Source organism: Octopus sinensis, linkage group LG1, assembly GCF_006345805.1.
Source record: "Octopus sinensis linkage group LG1, ASM634580v1, whole genome shotgun sequence".
Classification (NCBI taxonomy): Eukaryota; Metazoa; Mollusca; class Cephalopoda; order Octopoda; family Octopodidae; genus Octopus; species Octopus sinensis.
Window position 1 is genome coordinate 72,910,268 of NC_042997.1, and position 16,249 is coordinate 72,926,516.

At 38.1% G+C, this 16,249-nt stretch overlaps 1 protein-coding gene and 1 long non-coding RNA gene across 3 annotated transcripts in view; one reads left to right on the top strand and one right to left on the bottom strand.

The window, feature by feature from the left end:
- The window catches only part of LOC115213149 (progesterone-induced-blocking factor 1-like), a 42,736-nt gene that overhangs the window by 2,128 nt on the left and 24,359 nt on the right, over positions 1–16,249 (top strand). The window contains exon 2 of one of the 2 annotated variants that reach the window (XM_029782094.2): positions 9,753–10,392. In XM_029782094.2, the coding sequence (XP_029637954.1) occupies positions 9,753–10,392 (640 nt within the window). The remainder of the gene's footprint in view (positions 1–9,752; positions 10,393–16,249) is intronic. The other variant, XM_029782086.2, reaches the window with a different exon arrangement.
- On the bottom strand, positions 290–1,887 carry LOC118762899. The gene is made up of 3 exons (XR_004998649.1): positions 1,877–1,887; positions 1,164–1,167; positions 290–455 (listed from the first exon to the last, which is right to left on the bottom strand). It is a non-coding gene; the product is annotated as an uncharacterized LOC118762899 (long non-coding RNA).

The following is a 16,249-nucleotide window of genomic DNA, read 5'->3' on the forward strand; positions in this document are numbered from 1 at the left end:
AAGATATAAAAACGAATTGCCGTAAACATTGTAGAAATTCGGCAAAGAAATTAATTTTCGGTATGTAGCCTGGAGGGTTTTTTTGTATTAATATATATATATAACTTACTAAGTTACAGTGTTATATTAGTTATCAATAATGATTATTCCCTCTGATTTTTCAAACCTATTTGCTAGCTCACACGATTAACAGAACCTCTTACTAAGTTACGGTGTTATATTAGTTATCAATAATGATTATTCCCTCTGATTTTTCAAACCTATATTCTAGCTCATACGATTAACAGAACCTCTTACTAAGTTACGGTGTTATATTAGTTATCAATAATGATTATTCCCTCTGATTTTTCAAACCTATTTTCTAGCTCATACGATTAACAGAACCTCTTACTAAGTTACGGTGTTATATTAGTTATCAATAATGATTATTCCCTCTGATTTTTCAAACCTATTTTCTAGCTCATACGATTAACAGAACCTCTTACTAAGTTACGGTGAACCCGCCTTCCCACCCCCTCCACACATGCCGGAAGTTCCTATTCTTTGCCATCCCGGGGTTGCTTCCCATGAAGACTGCAAATGCTCTTTCACCATCCCTACCCCTAGTCTCGACCTATGTAAGGTAATGTTCATACAGTGCAAAATATGAAAGGCTAGTGTTATGCAGGTTGTACTGAGGGCTACTTTACTACTTCATTACTTGCACATGAATTCTGCCAAATGCGAGCTTTCTTTTCAGGTACACGAAGCTACTGTCCACCGTCCCAGGGTATCTAGAGCCCATGCCTCCCACACCCTCAGGGTTGGCACCCTCAACGTTGGCACACTGAAAGGTAGGTCTGGTGAGATAGTCTAGATGCTTGAACGGAGATGTGTGGATATATGTTGCATGCAAGAAATAAGGTGGAGAGGAGGATCAGCTAGGTTCCTCACAGGCAAGGAACGCAGGTACAAGATTTTCTGGGCAGGGAACACTGACGGGGTTGGTGGCATGGGTATACTTATCGCTGAGAAATGGTAGATAAAGTAATTGAGGTAATCAGAGTAAGAGACAGAATACTTAAGATTAGATTAGTGCTTCGTCATAGTTTAGCAACCATTATATCAGCCTATGCTCCTCAGTCGGGGCTACCCGATGGACAGAAAGACCAATTCTATGACACTCTACTGCAGACTACCTCGTTGACGAACGACAGAGACCTTCTCTTTGTGGCTGGTGACTTCAATGGTCACGTTGGACGACATGCTGGGGGCTTCCATGGAGGCTATGGCTATGGCTCCCGCAACGAGGAGGGAACCAGGCTGCTGGAGTTCTGCGATGCAAATAATCTTATGATTTGCAACACTAACTTCAGGAAACCTACCAGCCACCTAGTCACTTACCGATCGGGCCAACATACCAGCCAAATTGACTACATCCTTGCAAGGCAAAGGGAGAGATGGCTGCTTATAAATGCCAAAACCTTCCCAGGCGAAGAATATACCCCACAACATAGACTGGTAGTTAGTGACTTTAGGATCAGGACTAGGAGGACAACCAGAAGACGACCAATATGGAGAAGAAGGATCTGGAAGCTTAAAGATCCTGCAAATGGACAGAGATTTAGGGACGTATTACTTGAAGCCTTTGAAGAAGTAGAAGGGGATAGAGCATCACAGGGGGTAGAAGACAACTGGACGTTTCTAAGGGACAACCTGCTGAGAGCCACTGACCAGATCTGTGGCTGGTGCAAAGTCCCCTCTCGACCTAGAATAACGTGGTGGTGGAACAATATTGTAGACAGGGCTATTAGAGAAAAGAGACAGGCTTGGAAGGTCTGGAAAAATGGGGGTAGCAGGGAATTGTATCAGACTGCCAAAAGAGAAGCTAGGAGACAGGTTTATTTAGCCAGAGGGGAAGCAGATAAGAAAAAATTTGCTAATGTTCTGCGCCATGAGGACCAAAGACTGGAGGTGTTTCGCGTTGCAAGACAGTGTGTGAGAGAGAATCGTGATGTGGTAGGAGAGAAGTGTGTTCGCATGGAAGATGGTTCACTTGCGCTAAATGAGGATGCAAAGAGAGAGGTTTGGAGATGCCACTATGAAAGGTTGCTGAATAAAGAAAATGAATGAGATAAAGAGAGTCTGCCAAATGTCAACCCAACAGAGGGTCCAGCCATCCAAGTTGACAATTCTTTGATAGTTAAAGCAATTAGAAGCATGAAGACAGGGAAAGCCCCAGGCCTATCAGGAATTACTGCAGAGATGCTCAAAATGTCTGGTAGTGTCGGCTATAGCCTAGTCACCCGTATAGTTAATCAGGTGATACACAAAGGAGTCATACCCAATGACTGGTGTAGCAGCATAATAGTCAACTGCTACAAAGGTAAAGGTGACGCCCTAGATACAAATAACTACAGAGGTATCAAGCTGTTGGATCAGGTGATGAAGGTTACGGAGAGGGTCATTGCCCAACTAATTAGAGAGAGAGTTAGTTTAGATGAGATGCAGTTTGTGTTTGTGCCAGGGAAAAGTACTACTGATGCTATATTCCTGGTAAGGCAGCTGCAGGAGAAATACCTAGCCAAAGATAAGCCCCTGTACCTGGCTTTTGTTGACATGGAGAAAGCCTTCGACAGGGTCCCCCAATCCCTTATCTGGTGGTCAATGAGGAAACTAGGGATAGATGAATGGTTAGTGAGAGCTGTGCGGGCCATGTATAGGGACGCTGCTAGTAAGGTGAGGGTTGGCAACGAGTACAGTGAAGAATTCCGTGTAGAAGTAGGGGTCCACCAAGGCTGTCCTCAGCCCCCTCTTATTTATCATAGTCCTCCAGGCAATAACAGAGGAATTCAAGACAGGATGCCCTTGGGAGCTCCTCTATGCTGATGACCTTGCTCTAATTGCTGAGTCGCTATCAGAACTGGAAGAGAAGTTTCAGGTGTGGAAACAAGGATTAGAATCGAAGGGCCTCAGAGTCAATCTAGCTAAAACCAAAGTCGTAATCAGTAGGAAGGTAGACAAATCACAAACGCCTTCAGGTAGATGGCCCTGCTCGATCTGTAGAAAAGGTGTAGGTAGAAACTCTATAAGATGCACCAAGTATAAGCTATGGACACATAAGAGGTGCAGCAATGTCAAAGGAAGGCTAACTAGGAAGATGGTTTTTGTATGTGGCAGATGCTCAGGAACAATAAACACTGAAAATGCTCTGAGACCAACTTCCGTCACTTTCCAGGGAGAAAAACTAGAAATAGTTGATAGTTTCCGTTACCTAGGTGACCAAGTCAGCAGCGGGGGCGGGTGTGCTGAAAGTGTAACTGCTAGAGTAAGAATAGCTTGGGCAAAGTTCAGAGAGCTCTTACCTCTGCTGGTGGCAAAAGGCCTCTCGCACAGAGTGAAAGGCAGACTGTATGATGCATGTGTACGAACAGCCATGCTACATGGCAGTGAAACATGGGCCGTGACTGCTGAGGATATGTGTAAGCTCGCAAGAAATGAAGCCAGTATGCTCCGATGGATGTGTAATGTCAGTACTCATACTCGGCAGAGTGTAAGTACCTTGAGAGAAAAGCTAGACCTAAGAAGCATCAGTTGTGGTGTGCAAGAGAGACGTTTGCGCTGGTATGGTCAAGTGGCGAGAATGGATGAAGATTGTTGTGTGAAAAAGTGCTACACCCTAGCGGTTGAGGGAACCTGCAGAAGAGGCAGACCCAGGAAAACCTGGGATGAGGTGGTGAAGCACGACCTTCGAACTTTAGGTCTCACTGAGGAAATGACTAGAGACCAAGACCTCTGGAAGTGTGCTGTGCGCGAGAAGACCCGGCAGGACAAGTGAGTCCATAACCCGTGGCCTTCTACATGGGATGGAGCCAGCCTACGTATGCATACCTTCCCTTCTTGAGACACAAAACTCTACTTGTGAAGACCTGTTGAGGCAAGTGAGGATCAGAATTGAAATCGATCAATGGAAATTGCAGATGTGTTACCAGTGCCGGTGGCATGTAAGAGAACCTTCCGTTTCACGACCGTTGCCAGTGCCGCCCCGACTGGCCTCGTGCCGGTGGCACGTAAAAAGCACCATCCGTTCGTGTCTGTTGCCAGCCTCGCCTGGCCCCCGTGCCGGTGGCACATAAAAAGCACCATCCATTCGTGGCCGTTTGCCAGCTCTGTCTGGCACCTGTGCGGGTGGCACGTAAAAAGCATCCACTACACACACGGAGTGGTTGGCGTTAGGAAGGGCATCCAGCTGTAGAAACACTGCCAGATTTGACTGGGCCTGATGAAGCCTTCTGGCTTCACAGACCCCAGTAGAACCATCCAACCCATGCTAGCATGGAAAACGGATGCTAAACGATGATGATGATATATATATGAGAGTATGGTAGAAGAAGGCTAACTCTTCCTTCCATAGAAGAAAAAATTCAAATCGGACCATGTTAACACCAAAAATTATTTACATCAAAAAGGTGCCTTTTTTCTATGAAAATCCCTATTTTTTTACGATGTTTTGACTGCTGTGTCGCCATTTTTCGGTGTATTTCACTTAAAGAGAATAACAAGCTACATACTGCCAAATTTTTACTTTTCAAAAATTCCAATTCTAAAGGGTCTAAACAAACCACAACGCCGGGCGATACTGCTAGTAAATATATAAAATATAAATTAGAGATAAAACCAATGTTATGCAATTCAAACAATGGTAGACATAAACCAAAACATGAATAACAAATAAAATATATTTTCATAAAACATATAACTAGATCACAAAAAGTATAAAAATGAATAATCAATATATAATAAGTAATTATATATTATATATATTACTTATTATATATTTACTTATTACTTATATATTGATTATTAATTTTTATACTTTTTGTGATCTAGTTTTATGAAAATATAGTTTATTTGTTATTTATGTTTTGGTTTATGTTGGACACAGCGTGAGACGACTGTTGTTATCGCTAGGCCTAGCTCATCGTAAAGTCAATACCAGCATGACTGATATCCAATCTACAGTGGAGAAGGCTAGCCACTGGATTTGGTTAAAAAGAGACGATGAGCGATGGCTAGAAGGATATAACCAGCTGATCTAACAATCGGGGCCTCATATCAGTGAGGGGGGCTGGTGCGCATTGATGCCGTCGAGAGGTAGGCCCCGAAATGGCGTGCATTCTCTCCTGATGACCCCATACACTTGCTGGCTTCCGGTATATGGAGCTTTGGACTGGTAGCACTTGCATGTGCAAGTTGTTTGCAAGACATCTATCATTGTTGTTTGAATTGCATAATAGTGGTTTTATCTCCAATTTATATTTTATATATATATATATATATATATATATATATATACCGAAGAGAAAGACATTTGTTCACTTTTTGGTTGCTATATCCAGTGTCTACAGTGTTACTTATTTATCTCCCCTTGTTATTTCCCTTTAATTTTTATTTACTTCTTTAAAACTCCCATACTGACTTATTTTCAATTTTACAATTTTACAAAAACATTCCTTCAGGTTTTCTTACCATTTATCGTAGAACGATCGTGATTCATTTTTTTTTTTTTTGTTAATCTGAATGATAACTGAGTACCTACAACTTTTTGTTGTCTACGTGTTAATATTGATATATTAATTAAAAAAATTATTCTGTGAAAGGCAAATTGGGACAAGATTTGAACTCAGTGGGTCGATGTTCCCATTTCTTGGGATTAAATAAGTTGCATAATTGTTGATGAAATTTTGAACATAATGGCATTCCTTACCCAACTATGCATATGAGACATTCTGCTTTTCTAATAGTGAGCTGCAGTAGATCATCATCATCATCATACGTCCGTTTTCCACACTGGCATGTGTTGGACGCCATGACAGGAACTGCCAATGCCAGGGGCTGCACTAGGTTCAATAGTCCTATTTTGGATTGGTTTCTATGGTTGGATGCCCTTTCTAACACCAACCACTCCACAATGTACTGGAACCAGCACCCAAACCAATGCTATTTATGTGGTGAGCTGATCTTTTCGAGTACACCAATGCATCACATATCTTGGTCCTCTGTTGTTTCCTTCATAAGGTTCAGGAAATATTTGTGTGTGTGTGTATGTATTATGCAAAGGTTGTTTTGATCGTATTGCAAAAGAAGGCATAGTAACTTTTCTCCCTGCTTTTCTTCATTAGACACATAATGGTTTCATAGCAAAAGCAATGTGTTGGAGGGGTGCAGGTTGTCTGACATACAGAAAATTAGAAATTGTTTACAGAGATGAAACCAGTGCACAGATAGATAAAGAAGGAGAAATGAGCTATGCTGTGAGAGGCCATCAACTGCAACAACTCACAGGAATCACCAGCAATTGGACAAATTGATTCATACAGAAAGGTATTTTACAATTTGTGAGGTTGCTGTATGACTGAACTGTTGTTACAGTGTATTACAGAAGAGGTGGAAGACTTTAGGTATCAGAAGATATGTGAAAAGTGGGTACTCCAGTTTACACCCAATTTGAAGAAGAGCAATCTTCTGTGAGGATTTGGAGCAAATGAAGACGTGTTACTTTTTTTATCTGATGACAGAAATGAAATATGGGCATGTATTTATGATCTAGAAATGAAGGCTCAATCTGTGAAATAACATCACACTTCTCAAAAGCCTAAGTGGTTCAAGAATCAGCAATTAGTCAAAGTGACTGTTAGTTAGGGATTACAAGGGGATCATTCTCTTTGACTTTCTGGAATGTGGCTGTACCATAAGCTTCAAACAATGTGTTGAGAGAAGCTAAGAGAAGGCATTAGGATGGTGCAGGGCCAAAAAGAAATCTGAAAGCTATCTACATTCACTGTGACAATGTGTGACCACACACATCTTTGGCAACAAATTAAGTAATCGATAAATTGGACTGGTTACTGGACCCCATTCATCATACAACTTGAATCTGGTATCCTCTAGCTTTCACCTGTTCTGTCCATTGAAGGACAGTCTTCAGAGAGAATAATTTGATGACACAAATGAAGTGCAACTGGTGAAGAAGTGAGAACAACAGTGCATTACTAAAGTTTTTCAAAGAATATTCAGGAGCTTATGATGGAGACTATACCTTTGTAATAAAGGAAAAAATACTCCACCAACATGGGCAATTTGAATGACCTGTAGAAATTAAATAAAGATGTTATGCCCACACATACACATGAGAGTATTACTGAACAGCAGTGCATGTCATTGCTGATGATAACAGTAAATGGTCATTAAAAAATTGATGAAAATATAAATTCTAAAATATACCTTTTTGTTTATTTTGATTAAGTATTCGGATAATATAAATGTTAAGAAAGTTTAACATTGAGAAACTTCAGTGTACACTATTTTGTACTTACTAACAGGAAAAAGAATCTACTTCCTATCCTGTTGGTTGAATAATAGCTCACAAACTACTAATTTCTTATTGGCACTCAACAAACAGCAAGACCAATATGTCATAAATCAAATAGTATCACTGCATTAGCCCTTCCCACATTTCTGAAAAAGCTGTAATTTGGAAGATTAGGAAGGATCAACAAAAGATAGTGAGAAAGGAGAGTTGACACAAAAATCTCTTACTAGAATTAGAGTACCTATAGAAAAACGGTTGGTTGATGATGTGATTTTACTGGTCATTAGAGTAGAAGGCTGGATAATTAATGTGTTGATGTTACTTAACAATAGTGGCTCAGGAATGATTGGTTGAGAAAAAAACTGTAGAATTTGTTGGTTGAGGTACTGTGGCTAGATTGCTCTCCAAATATGCTGGCTTCAGATGGTTGTTATTAACAGTCTCTTATTCACCATGTATATCAAGAGTGATATGCTTGGAACTCATGGGCAACACTTTGAATAGTTCTATATTAGGTGTGTGTAGTGATTTTTTTTTTATTATCTTTGTAAACAGAAATGTGGACATTTGGAGAGGTCTTGTAGGACTCATGCTCTGGTTTGCTGTGAGTTCACATAATCTTTGAACATAGTTTAATAAGTTATGATTAAAGTTTAACACTGAGAAGCTTCAATATGCACAATTTTCTACATACTAAAAGAAAAATAAATGTCTACTTATTTTGTTAGTAGAATAAGACTTCACAGACTATTAGTCTTCAATTGGCTAACTTACACAGTAAAACCAATATATCAAAGGATGAATGATGTCATAACAGAGCCTCTTCTTAGATTGTTGAGAAAGCAGCAATCACTAAAAGGTCTACTGTAGATAGTAAAAAGAGAAGTGGGTGCAACCATTTCTCCAGGTAGTTATTTGATGTTGTTATCTAATAGGAGTTCAAATAGGGGTATATCTAAATCTCTCCTTTACTGTGCAGCATAGACCCAGATATATAAGGAGAGCATGCTCATTCGGGATCAGCTTAGGTTTTCAGTGCTGACTTCAGTTGGTGAAAGAAATGTTCCATTTTATTGTTAGATAGTAAGTAGTAAGCAACAGTATGATTTTGATTGCATCCTAGTGATCATGTTAGATAGATTTGAACTACCATCCTCTATCAGTTGTGATGGTTGATGGTGTACTGTATTTGGAAATCCTGTGCTAAATAAAATCCTTAGTAATCAGCTAGTAAGTAGTAGCATAGCATCTGACTATCTGGTATACTTGTTGATACAACCAAACAGGTCTGTGTCCATATGAAAGAGGAAGTGGTTCTGTGAGATCAACATATATGCTCAAATTTTGCATCTATTGAAGCAAAAATACCTAACAGTGCCTCAAAATGCTGTAGTATCTTTGCTTCCTCACATGTGATGCTTTTCCTGACCTACTCTGGAATATCTTTGTTGATACTTGTCCGGATGAAACATGCTGATATCAATTTCCAAGTAGGTAGTATTGATAGTGTGAAACCAACAACAGATTGCAGTGAAAACAATGCAATAGTATCTTTCAGGTACAACAGAAAATTTGTGACCAGTAGGTACATCATAGCAAAAATTATCCTAATTACTAAATTTTTTTCTAAATACTTTCTACTAAGAAGAGCATGTATTTCTGATTTTCTTTGTTCCAAACTTTTAGATGGATAGAAATGTCTAGAAAGTCACAAATATTTTAAACTGTCTCTTTTAATCTCTCTCTCTCTCTCTCTCTCTCACACACACACACACATACACAATAGTGCTTTGAAGTTATGAATTTTGCAAGTGAACAATACATATAAATAATCAGTATGACCTTGGGTATGATAGCTAAAATAAATGGAAGAACTAAGTCTCTTGTTAACCACAGCCACCTTGAACTGGTCTCAGTTGCTATGGCTATCTGGTGTTTTTCTTCTGTTGTTTGGGTTTCAAACCAATCTTCTGCATAAAATAGTGCACCAATCTTGTTAGGAAACCATGGCGGGTGAATTCAATAATGAACAAAGTGGTATGAAATCCTTTGACAAGAGCCTTGCTGATCAAGTCTTGATATCCAGCTTTCCTCAATTAGTGAGAGATGTGAAATCTGTTGTCACAAAACACTATGACTTTAGCCAAGATGGATCGTTTTTGTGCTCCTAAATAAATGAAACTTGTGAGGGTATAGGAAAGTTATATCTAAGAGCATTGTTCATCATAGGTAAAGCCATATAAGAACAAGACACATGAAAAAGATAAAGTTGTGTTTATTCAGCCATGTGGAAAAATGTTCAAAGGCTGTTAATGATGGTGGTAGTAGTTGTCATCTGTTAAAATAAACTGTTGAAATTATATTTTGATTCAAACTGGTTTTTTTTTTTTTATCTTTTCAGGAAGAATTCAAGCATTATCAAGATTCTATGAAGAAAGAGCTAGAAGATGTTGTCAAGAAGCAGCATCAACTAGAATCATCAAATGCTATATTACAAGATAAAGCATGTGATGTGAAAAATAGTCTGCTGAATTTGGACCTCAGTGAACAAGAATACTATGAACTACAAAGCCAGAAGGAGGAAGACTGGTCTTTACGAGAATATGTTAGCATTAAACTTTATGAAAAACTTTTTCCTCTACAAAATGAAGTGAAAACATTGAAGTCAGAAACTATCAGTTCTGAAAGAGAGATAAAAACTTTAACAAACAAATTATCTGATTTACAAAAAAGGTTAGATGGGGAACGCATTGCCCATGGAGAACTAAGGATAAAATATCAGAAAATTAGTCTACAGCTCTCTGAGAATCAAACCAAAATTAAAACTGATTTGTATAAAATAAACAATTTTGATCATATCAAGAGTGACCGAGATAACCTGCAGCATGACCAAACTGAACTACAGCGCCATAACCTGGTGTTGGAGGCATCACTTGCTAATGTCCAAAAAGAACGTGATGATTTAAACAGACAGCTAGGTTGCTGCAAACAAGAGATTTCTTTACTTCAGCAAGACAAAACTTATCTGTCTCGCCAGGTTAGTTTATTTTATATCATTTAAATTTAATTTCAGTTTTGTTTTATATCTATTAACCCTTCTCCACTTTCAAAATAGTTAAGTGTTTGATAAAATTGGATATTTTGTTAAACAGGTTGGTATCATTATTCAATGTCAGCATGGTTACATTGATTTTAACAAATTTTCACATTTATATATTGTTTGAGTAGTTGTCAAATCACTTGAGTGTAAATTCTATTTTTTAGCCAGACAGTGCGAGATCAACAAAGTTATGTCCCTTACGAAAGAATTCAACACAATGACTATTTGTAGGACTTTGAATCATATTTTAGTATCCGCCATCCAAATGAAATTAGTGTGACGTTCTCTCATTTTTAAATTACTTATCTTAAAATTCATTCATGTTTATATCCCACTTCAACTAGTCTTTTGATCCACACTGAATGTCCCCTATATAACAAAGTATCCATTACGAACAGCCATGATAGTTCTTAAAAGTTTGATTTTGTACAAGATACTGTAGCTGAATGTTTAGTGATCCAATTTTAATCAGCATTAACAAATCCTGGTAAAAATTCTTCTCTGAGTGGAGAAAGAAAAGGCAATACCTACTTTTAATATTAGATTCCTTAGTTACTTCATATGATATGTATATTGTAGTTTGATACTCATAAAGTATTGTTAAATTGCAGCTCAAGCACTCAATTATAAATGCATTGCATCTCATAGTAGAAACAGCTGTAAGTTAATGAAGTTCGTAGCATTATATGTATATAATATATTCCTTTGTCATCCCATTTCTTATTATCGCTCAGTACCTGACTAATGCTTTGTTCTGAAGCATACATATATATTGAGTTCTAACACCGAGTTATTAGTATTGTTATGCCTCAGCAATATAGATATGTATATATATCATGTAAAAAGCACCATTCAAGTGTGACTGATGCTAGTGCCACCTAACTGGTACCCATGCCAGTGGCACATAAAAACACCCTTTGAGTGTGACTGATGCCAGTGCTGCCTGACTGGCTTTCATGCTGGTGGCACATAAAAAGCATCCACTAAACTCTTGGAGAGGTTGGCATTAGGAAGGGCATCCAGCTGTAAAAGCCTCGCCAAATCAGATTGGATTCTGGTGCAGCTTTCTGGCTTGCCATTCCTCAATCAAAGCATCCAACCCATGCCAGCATAGATAGCAGGCGTTAAACAACAATGATGATGATGATGATGTATATATATATAAATATATATACACATTGACAAAACATATCTCGCCAGTGCTGGTGTCACATAAAAATGCGTTCAGTCCACTATGTAAGGTGGTTGGTGTTAGGAAGGGCATCCAGCCATAAAAACCATGCTAAAACAGACAGTGAAGCTTGGTTTAGTCTTCTGCCTAGCCAGCTCCTGTCAAACTGTTCAACCTATACTATGCCAACATAGAAACACAGACATCAAATGATGATGATGGATGATGGCATATAATTATTAACAGTATCTAGTACTCAACTGCAGATTCCAACCAAATGATCCATGGACTACAATAAAAGTCCCCGTAATGCTTTTCATTTAGCCATATGAGAATACATATGGAGTTCTAAACACTGGTTATTTGTTATACATTTAAAATTTTAAATTATCATTTGGTTTTACATCTATTTTTCCATGCTACCGTGGGTTTGATGGTTATATTATTGAGGATCTTTTATTTTATATATCTTTAAAAGTAAAAAGCGAGTGAACAAGTTGTTGAAAGGAGAAATGACAAGTTTATGCCAAAACTGCTTTCAGCTGACCAAAACGACACTCGGGTTTCAGTTGCACAAGATCTTCTTGATTGTGTTGAGAATGTTGAAAACTTTTTGAAAACTTTGCATGGGCTTCTGAGCAGGTATCGCCAAGCTTTTGGCAAAACTTGATGCAGATTCTCTGCTCAACTTTCTCTGTCATGGTCAATGCGATGTACACATGCTACACACCTTCCTTCCAAGCACTACTGTAAACAGCGGAAGTGAGCTAGAATGTTAAAACTTAGTGTGCATGCACAGCAAAGTTTAAGGTCAATCTGTACCAAACGGCTTCACTCTGCATGCTTTAGCTTCATTACTATGGCAACAGTCTGGATACTTATTGATCAGATCATGTATGTGTGTGTGTGTGTGTGTGTGTGTGTATATATATATATGTATGTATATATAAATGAAAACTGCATTAAATGTTACAAAACATAGGGCAGACACCGAAGGATCCTAATTCTTCATCAGTTATTGACCAAAATTCTAATACTCAGTTTCATGCCTTTAACAATAAGACTAACAACTTAGTATATTGGTGGCACCCGCATAATTTGCGGAGAGTTTGGGCTCGAGCAAACAAAACAATACAGGGTGGACATACAAAAGTAATGTAATTTGAAACAATAGATGAAGATGGAATAAATACAGCCTTTCAGCCAAACATGAGAATGATGGGTAATGCCTAGACGAAATCCTGAATGGATATAGAAAGAGAAATAGCCAGACAGGAGAAAAATGTTGATCAACAAGCTAAGTGTCTGGTGGTGAAAAGGCTGAGAGATAAGAAACTTAGTTACAAGTCACATATGGGTAGTAGATAGAAGGGAAGAAGGATGAGTGAGAGGGAGATAGACAGCAGTAGAGAGAACAGGGAAGGAAGGAAGGGAGGAAAGAAGGAAGAGAGAAAGTCTACAATTATGAGTGAGAAGCTGAGAAAGAGGGAGAGGGGAAGTTGGGATGCTAGAAAAGGAATATGAAGATGAGAGAGAAAGAAAGGAAGAAGATAGTCACAAAAAATATATAAAAACTTAATGTTAACAAAAGTTGGAATGCGTGACATTTAGTTACTCAATAAATGAAAAATGCATGAAATACTACAAAATGTACGAGACAGACACAGAAGGACATAATTTCTTCATCAGTTATCAACCAAAATACTGATACTCAGTTCTATGCCTTTAATGATAAGACTGAGAACTGCGTATATTGGCAGCACCCACAAAATTTGCAGAGAATTAGGCCTGAAGCAAACAAAGCAGATGTACAAAAGTAAAGAAATGTAATTTGAAATGATAGATGAAGATGGAATAAATACAGCCTTTTCAGCCAAACACAAAAATGATGGGTAATGCCTAGAAGAAATCCTGAATGGATATAGAAAGAGAAATAGCAGGAGAGGAGAAAAATGTTGACTGGCAAGCTAAGTGTTCAATGGCAAAAAGCAGGCAGATGAGAAAATTAGTCACAGGTCACATGTGGGCAGTAGATAGCAGAGAAGAGAGAGATCACTAGCTATTAAACCTTTTTTTATTTTCTCTCCCTGTTTATTTTTGTCTTCCTTTGTGTCGAAGAGTGTAGGCTCAAAATGTAAAAGACTTTCTCACTTCCCAAGTGATAAACTAATACCTCTGTTTGTTGTTTACACACCCATCTTCATCTTTTGTTTTTTTGTAAATTCTCACTATATATATATAAAATTTAACACACTCACCGGTAAAATTTCCACTCATTTACTTATTTATTTTTCTAAAATTTTCATTGCATCTTGCAACCTTTTCAATAGTTGTTGACTCTGTCTATTATTGAAGCTATGTTCTTTTTGTTTGTGCACATGTGTGTGGGTCAGTGTGTGTGTGCATGCATATGTATGTATGTAGGTATGAGGATATGATATCTACTACGTATATTTCCTATTTAGTACTGGGGATGTTTCATTTATGAGGACGTACTCCTGTATTTGTCTGAGAGTTGGGTCTTTTGTGTGCTTGGATAAAATGCAGATGTCAAGTTGACCCAGGTTGCATCTGTATTGGTCCTTGGCATGTTGGTAGAGTATGGAGGACTGTTTTTTGTCATATTGTCTCAAATATTCATTTAGTCGTTCTGCAATGTTCCTAGATGTCTCCCCTATGTATGTCATGTTCATGTCTTTACAAGCACCTTCTATGCATTTTATGCTGTCAACTACATTTCTAGTTCTACAGTTAATGCCAGAGCTAATCCTACATACCATGCAGCTATCATTGGTGCATATATTCTACTCTACAGGTAGAGTAGAATAGTTAGTGGGCTGTTATGTAGATAGATGTGTTTATGTGTGAGTGTGGATGTGTGTATATGTGTATATGTATATGCACAGGTATGTAGGCATATGGATATGAATGTAAACGGATATACATACAGACAGATATGTACATAGGTTATATGAACAGACAAGCACACACACACACACACACAAATGAAGACTGAAACACATGGTCATATATATGCACACACCTCACTTCATACAAGTTCACATATGGAAACACAGGTCTACACATATGGAGATATACATTCATACGGACAGACACAGTACATAGTCACAAAAACACATACACACACACACACACACTCAGACATGCATACACAAGGAGACAGAGGTACGCACACACACACATGCAAACACATACACACACATAAACACATGAATATGCAGGGAGAATACCTATGAACATACACACATACATATATACATGCACACACACACACACACATACAAACATGCATACACATGCATACATACGTACATACATACATTCATGTGTATGCGCACACACACTGACCCACACACATGCACACAAACAAACAAAAAGAATGCAGCTTCAATAACAGACAGAGTCAACAACTATTGAAAAGATTGCAAGACACAACAAAAATTTTAGAAAAATAAATAAATAAATGAGTGGAAACTTTACTGGTGAGTGTGTTAAATAATAAGGCACTAAAAGAGAATGACTCTCCCCAGATACAACAGAATATGCTTCAACATGATCTCAAAGAATCTTGCAAACCAAATCCCAAAATGAAATATATATATATATATAAACTTACTTGAAAATAGATGCATGGCATTCAATTTATTAATAATATATATACATATATACATATTTATATATAACAGCTCAGCTACTGGGATAGGTTGAAACAGCTAAGACTCTACTCCCTGGCGAGAAGACGGGAGAGATATGCAGTAATATACATCTTGAAGATCCTGGAAGGAATTGTGCCAAAATTTGGCATTGAAAGCTACACCAATGCCAGAACGGGACGACACTGCATAGTGCCAAAGATCCCAGCAATGCCATCATGCTTCAGGACCAGTTACTGCAACAGCCTGGGTTTCAAAGGACCACAGCTTTTTAATATTCTTCCAAAGAATCTGAGGAACTTGCACAAAGTAGATGTAGGGGTTTTTAAATAAAAGCTGGACCTCTTCCTGTCGAGAGTCCCAGATGAGCTTACCTCACAGCAAGAGGTGCAAATGAGGGTAGCTATATCAAACTCCATTCTTCATCAAGTGCCACATATTAGAGGAGGCTCTTAGTAATAACAGTGTAGTGCAAAATGGCGGTGTATCAGCTGAAACTCTGTGTGTGTGTGTGTGTATATATATATATATATATATATACACACACACACACACACACACACACACACACACACACAGAGTTGCAGCGGGGGAGATGTTTGTAAGCCATTCAAGAACACACAAAAACCATTAGTTTCACTTCAACATGTAAATTTCATTTGTGTCAAAATATTTTCATTGCTTTAAAACCGTGACCTGTTCACTGACAAAACTTCATGCTGATCTCTGTCAGTGAAGTTTTGTCAGAGAACAGGTCACAGTTTCAAAGTCAGGAAAATATTTTCACACAAATGAAATTTAAATGTTGAAGTGAAACTAATGGTTTTTGTGTATTCTTGAATGGCTTACAAACATCTCCCCTGCTGCAATTGTTTTTGTTTCAGCATACGATCTCAGATCAAGTCATAAATTAAGAAATGGAGTTAAATGCATGTGTTATTCAAATCTTTATA